This window comes from Cylas formicarius, unplaced genomic scaffold (assembly GCF_029955315.1).
Source record: "Cylas formicarius isolate icCylForm1 unplaced genomic scaffold, icCylForm1.1 PGA_scaffold_1__22_contigs__length_36826433, whole genome shotgun sequence".
Classification (NCBI taxonomy): domain Eukaryota; kingdom Metazoa; phylum Arthropoda; class Insecta; order Coleoptera; family Brentidae; genus Cylas; species Cylas formicarius.
The window spans coordinates 11848355-11855599 of record NW_026844264.1 but is presented as its reverse complement, the minus strand read 5'-3'; the positions used below and the strand labels follow the sequence as shown (position 1 = coordinate 11855599).

The 7245-nt window shown below is 34.3% G+C and overlaps 1 protein-coding gene across 1 annotated transcript; it reads right to left on the bottom strand.

Moving 5' to 3' along the window:
* Nucleotides 1-2136: 2136 nt before the first annotated feature.
* LOC132696347 (uncharacterized) lies at nt 2137-6299 on the bottom strand. The gene is made up of 4 exons (XM_060661120.1): nt 5946-6299; nt 3121-3311; nt 2870-3066; nt 2137-2815 (listed from the first exon to the last, which is right to left on the bottom strand). The coding sequence occupies exons 1-4, from the start codon at nt 6297-6299 to the stop codon at nt 2715-2717; spliced, it is 843 nt and encodes a 280-aa protein (XP_060517103.1). The 3' UTR covers nt 2137-2714.
* Between the last annotated feature and the right edge of the window lie 946 nt (nt 6300-7245).

Here is a 7245-nt window from a genome sequence, read left to right as displayed (position 1 = left end):
ATGAAAAATTCTTGTTTATATAATGTAACAACAACGACAACATTTATTTTATGTTACATTTATATACATTTCAATATAGTACTATTTGAAGGCTTCAAAAATTAGAAGTGCATAGTACTCGGGGGTTCCGATATTTTTGGTACTATTCACATTCGACTCATAAATATACACTTAGATTTGAGTATACTATTATCAGCTCTATATTTTAACAATGGCACATTGAAGACGTCAGTTATAGAAGCTTGTCAATTGTTAACATGCTTGGCCATCAAAAAGGACGTCAAAATAAGAAGAAATGTTGCTGTAAACGTATGACCGTGAGCCTTTTTATGATTCAGTATTAATAAATGATAATAATAATAATAATAATAATAATCATAGAAAAAAATATTTTCACAGCCTGTATCCTAAAAATGACTGACTTGCTGACATGCTTGTTTTAATGCTTTTCGATTTACTAGACACATTGTGGAAGAGTAGTTCTACAGGAAGTGGCTCATATTCTCAGATACTTTTTTGATCTTGTCAGAATTTGATTTTTCTAAAGCTGTTGACAAGGCTCACCCCACTTTAGTAAATAAAGAGCAATTTGTTATGTTTGTTGCAAAGTTACCTAACCAATAGAACTCAGTTTGTGGTTGTGAACGGTAAAAACTCCATTACGCGATTGTAACATCAGGGCTCGCCTATACTTACAATATTTATATATTTCATATTGGCAATTTTTTTAAATATTAAATTCCAGCTTCATTTGCAGGGAACTTAGAAGTAAGAAATGAAATCCATTCGGTCTTGAAGCTCTAGACTGATCTCAATTATTTTACTATTTACTGTAAAAATCATCAAAAATTTCAAGTAATATTATTTATAAGAAAAAAAAAACGAAATTTAAATTAAATTAAAATTAGTCAATACAGAACTTATAAAAAGTTACTCGAGTCACTCTGAAATATTGTAAAAAGAGGCCTAAGAAATTTACGTTTTGTATCGCGTATTACTGAAGACTTTATCAACCACAAATCTGTCATTCTTATTTAAATAGCATCATCGGAATTAGAATTTAGAAATAACTAAATAATAAAGTTTTATAAATTGAGGTCATTTGAAACACACAGAAATTAGCAGAAAATGCCCAGATGTAATTTTTCTTTATAAACTTGTTAATAATCTTGTTGAATCACTTTCTTGCACAAATCGCTTTTCTTTTATATAGTTACAAAGTAGACGGAACTTTTTTTGACACACTTTGCTATTAACTTTATACATATCTTCCTATGTTTCTTTTTGTGTTTTCCACAACGGAATTTTACAGGTTGTTCGGAAATTGAGTTCGGAAACTTGAAGGAAAAATTCAACATGGTAATATAATGGTAGTAAGTCATGTAATAAATGTCGAAATCGAAATGTTTTCCGAATTATAGTTTGTCAAAATTCATTTTTTTAAATTTTATTTTTAACGCAGTGGCTTTTATTCTCAACGGAACAAGCTGGTAATCTGTCATTAAAGGGACTTTAGCTGGAACATTTTTTTTTTTATTTTCCATGTATTTTCTTCAAAATCGTCAAACATTTTTGCTCTTAGTTTAAGTCGATAAGCGTTAAAGACATAAATCGACTTTTTTTGCTCGGTTCGAATTTTACCTGTAAATGTGATTTGATGTAACAAGACTTAATGAAATTTGAAAAAGTCATTGTCACAATGCTTTAAAAATTAGTTTCTATGAAAAGAGTTTATTATGAAACTGCTATTGTGATACTGAATATCGCGATATGCATTTTTGCTACGGAAGAGCAAATGGAAATGCAGATCAAGCACGACGGCTTTATATCGAGGCTCGTCGCAATAGAAACGTTCCATCCGTTAAGAACCGCTGCAAGAGAAGAAAGAGTACTTGAAAATGTGTCAACGAGTACGAGAAAACTTGCTGATCAGGAAAGAAGTGCTTGCTCTACAGTTTGGGAAGTTTTGCATGAAAATTATCTTCAAAAATTCAAAAGTACTTACAATACTTAAATGTAATTTTGTTCACTGAAGGCTACATTCAGTCCTGATGGCATTGTTAATTTCGAAATATGCATCAGTGGAACATTGAGAAAACATCATCACCGGTTTTCTTTTAATGTATGGGCAGGGATTATAGGAGATAAACTTATAGGACCTCCTTTCTCTAACGGATCGCTTAATGGGCAAATGTATTTGCAATTTCTCCAAGAGGATCCACGCTCTTTGCTTGAAGAAGTACCCTTGCAGTGGGGATAAAACATTTTACATTGACTGTACGAAGGTATTAAAATAGGCATTTGAACATCGATGGATAGGTCGAGGCGGACCTCCAGCTTAGCCTCCTCGCTCACCAGACCCTAATCGGATGGCTTCTTTTTTTTGGGGCCCGACGAATCTTTCATAGAAGTTCCTGAACTCAATTTTCGAACCTCCTGTAATGCTTAATACCCGTCATTGGACAATGTCGCTTGCGTGCCCGATCGCCTTTGGGTTTGTAAATAAAAAAAATAGATATAATGAAAAACGCATATATGTTATCTAAATTGATAGTAGATATATGCATATTTACATATTTTCAACTTTGCAGTAAAAATAAGTAGGTAGTTTTTTTGTGCCATTGCATGTTAGTAACTGATCGCGTATCATACCGAACAACGTTTCGTATCACATATATTTTTAATTTTTAAAGGTTATTTTTAATATTTGAGTATCAACTAAAAAAATATAAACTAATCAGCGACGTGGCTGTCAAAACAGTCCTGCAGAATCGCGATCCGGCCTTGTCACTTTGAGGCGGAAACGAAAACAACACTGAAACAGAAATTTTAATACATTGAAACATCGCTTGGAAAGGAAAAAACTTACGTTTAGTGTATTCGTCGTTTTCTGTGAGTTTGAAAGGCGACTCGGTGGTCGTGAGGACTTTTCTGCGTTCCCACAAGAAAGCCGTCTCTTCTCTGCTGTTGTGATAGAGATTGTATATGCTGGCAGCGCATCGAACTCTCAAATACGGATTCGCGAAATATTTTCTATCTACTCGAATACGCAAATGCGAATATACTCTGAAATCACCTAAGTAGCATAAATGTTCTTGACGTTTATTTTAAATGACATACGTTGGACAAAGTTCAGATCTTGTGGTATGCTTAGAAGTGCCGTGGCGAATCGGCATACCGTTGATATACCAAGTTATGTTCGCCCCGGAACATGACTTTTCGACAGTACAGTTCGCCGAGAGAATGTCATTCAAATGGTAGTACTTTTGCACACCGGAGATGTAAAAATCTCCTAGAGGAAGATCTACAACCTGCAAGCATAGTTATTAATCTCCCAGATAGCGACGCTCATGTTTGAAGTTAAGTTAGTTGATCTGCGATTCGGATAGCATATCATACCACATACTATAAAACAAAACTTTGTGATATAATATATGGGCTATCTATTGTTGAGAAAGGTCAACGATATATATAAAAAGTAGAAAAATCCTGTGTTCTCTTTGCTTAAGAAAATTAAGAAATATTAACTTAACTTATAAGCCGTGTGACGCACAATGGCTTACGATCGAGAAAAACAGATAATTTCACTTCTTAATGGCATTTTAAAAAATAGCTCCCAGTATTTAACAAATAAAGTAACATACGCGACTGACTTCATAAATGAACTTAAAATAATAAATTAAATAATAATAAAAGAAGATTTCGATCATAAGTTTAATAATAGCTCCTTGGGTTATATAACCAGCCAGTTTTAATAAAATTAGTTAAGTTTTTAGCCGGTAAATTATTTAGATGAATCTAAAAGGTTCCGCGAGGCTGCACAATGATCTTTTTTTAAGTTGCCTCCAGTCATCCTTTTTGCATATCATGTTGTTCATTAGTATATTTCTTGTTAATTGTTGTACTATGATTGTTTATACGATAGGGCTAGTCAAAGGTGCAATAAAAGAATTACATATTTATTTCTCTTAATTGTGTCTTCAATCTTCTTTGACAAAAATTTTCCTTCTCGCACTGTCAGGATCAATTTTTTTTAGCAAAGACTGCACAACTGCTCTGGCTGGACTTTACTTCGTTTTAACGAGTCGTAGGCAACACATGTTTCGTAACCCTGTATTTTAATTTTTGATACTGTTATATTTTTTACAAAACATCTTGATTCCTCCTACGTCGGTGTTTGCTGAGTCGAACTTGCCGACGTTTCGCCAATCATCCAGTTGGCTTCTTCAGATTATTATTACATGATTAAGGTTTATTCCATATCAAACTACATCAAAAAGTCCGTCACCCCTCATTAATCTTTAAAAAATCAAAATCGCCTAAATCTAATATTGCAAAGCCTGAACGCATTCCCCTAAAATCTCTAAGATAAAGAGAATGACGGTGGTCATGGACACAAATGAATATCAGGAAAAGATTTAAGATATTCTTAGAGATGGATCATATCGACAACTTAAAAAGGATCCTACGTCATCTATGGAACGCAACCTTAAATCTGTTATTAAGGATTTTTCTCTGTCCGACTCCTTTAAAAAGTTTGTCACCCGTCATGACTCTAAAATTCCTGGTCTCTACGAACTCCCAAAGATTCACAACCTGGATAACCCCTTCGACCTATTGTCAGCACCATTGGTTCTCCAGCATATCTTATGAAAACCCTCTACAGGGTCAATAGTTTCGTACTTAATTCCTTTCATTTCATTGAACAATTAAAAAGCATTACATTAGATACACAAGATATTCTGGTTAGTTTTGACTAAAATCCTATTTCTGAAACTCTCAACAGCATTTCAGATATATTAAAACTTGAGGATCTGGAACCAAACCTTCTCACCTTAATTGAAAATTGCTCGTCAGGAACATATTTTTCCTATAAATTTTTTGAATAATCGTCGGGAACAGCTATGGGTTCTCCACTACCACGAGTCATCGCGAATACATTTATGAAAGCTTTTGAGAACTAAGCTCTCGACGTCTTCCATCTAAAACCCAAATTATGGAAACGCTACGTCGATGATACTTTTGTTATTTGGCCTCATGGCCAAGATTCCCTAGAAGATTTTCTTAAAAATTTAAACTCAAATCACCCTAACATACGTTTTACCATTAAATTAGAAACTAATAATTCCTAGATATTCTTATCAACAGTAAATCCGACCTAACATTGAGTCTTGTGTTTATAGAAAATGTACGAGCACAGACCGATACCTTAATGTATTATAACATCACCATCCGGCCCAAAATTCATCGGTTATCAAGTCTCTTGTTTACAGATCTATTTCACCTCGAGTCACTTTCTCTCTAATAATTTCCACATTAAAGATATTAACCGTTCCATCATAAAATACACTTCACCACAACCTTCCAATAGCAATGAAACCGAAAGTAATCCCACACTTGCCACTGTTGTGCTTCCTTACATTCAAAATATCATGGTCCACATATCAAAAGTTCTAAAGAAATGTAACGTCAAAACCAGATTTACCACTTGTCCAAAAATCTCTCAACATCTTCGATCCGTCAAAGACAAAATTCCATTTGAGATACCAAGGAACATGAAAGAGCCTTAAGACTAAGACAAATAAACTCATCAGCAATTGCCGAACATAATCACGAAACCGAACATAAAATTTTACTCTATAAAACTAAAATTCTTGCATGGAGTCAATTCTTCTACCAACGAAAAATCACCAATATGGGAATCTGACATGCGAGACGATGTTTATGCCCCTCATTTAGCTACTCAAACAATATATAAGCAGATACAGTTTAGCTCTGAAGAAGCTTTGAAATAAAATAACACAAACATTTTATTCTAGCCATGGATTTCCAGAAGTTTACATATTCTTTTTCTACCTACGTTTACAAAAATTTACAATTTTTTTTAAAACGATAGTAAAACGTGTGGCATTATTAATAGCAATAAATAATTTGCGAGTTGTTACCTCAAGGTATGCGGTTTTCATAGCCGTGAAAAATGACACTTCCTCGGTAACTTCGCAACTAAACGGTCCACTCATTTTCCTGGTAATGTCTTCGAGAACCACCACGGTATCGTTGGATTCGCTTTCTTTAACGCGGATGCCTTCTTCGAGGCCGTACTGCTTTATCGGCTTCGGATCGGAAGGAGTGTAACGATAGAACTCCTTGCTTTTGCTATACCATTTCAGTTGGTATAGCCTCTCCCCCTCCAGATCAAACGTGCACTGAAGTTTTAGGTCTTTGCCACTTGCCGCGATTTTTGGTACTTTGATGTGGAGGTTGCGTAGTCCTAAGTAGCCTGCAAGAAACTTGGTCATTTTTGGTGGTACTAATTTTAATAAAATAATTTTAGTTTAAATAACTGGGACGAAACCCACCAAACTCTCCACCAATTAACCTAAAGTCTGATTTAGGTCAGCAGGGCATAAAATAGAACTGTCAAAAACGAATCCTCGAATACAAAGAAAGTTTTCTTATGCAGAGAATTACGAAAATAAACCGAAAAATGCAATAGTAATTAAGTTATACTGACTTCATGAGATTGTGCGAAGGTACTTCGGAATTTAACAAAGGTTTGGTACTAGCTTTCTTCTACCTGTCTTATTTCATTTCTAATTATTTAGTATTGAGTTAAATTAGTTATGATTAGTTATAGCATAAGGTATTCATTAAATAATTTAACAAACAAGTACGACGGAGCCTTATTGGAGTTTAGTAAAAAAACAAAAGTGGCTAACTGAACTTAAGCTTAAGCCAACCCCAATTAGAGAGACACTGTGAAATATGGTCATACTTTCTGAGATTGTCAGATGTCCGCAACTTATAGAAGGATTTTTGTAACACCGAGGCAACATGCTTAGAAAATCGCAAGTCACCGTTAAACCGTAATCCTAATTTTTTACATCCGTCGGAAGAAGGAGAGATTATCTCATCATTAAGCGTAATCTTAAAAGATGCGTTTTATACAATATCTTCCCTTTTATTTCCAAATAATAACATCTGCGTTTTGTTGGTATTCAATAAAAGGTTGTGAGCCGCAGATACATCCGAAATTATTTTTAAATTTAAATTTATTTTAGTAGCGGCATTTAAAGCTTCACTAGCAACAAAAGACAAATACACCGACAAGACATCAATACGCCGATGATACTCAGTTATATTTGTCTGTTTATAAAACTGTATAAACTGAGAACAGAACATGTCCCCTAATATTCCCCTGGGGAACACCCCTCTCCAAAGCAATGCGATCCGAATGAGTATTTC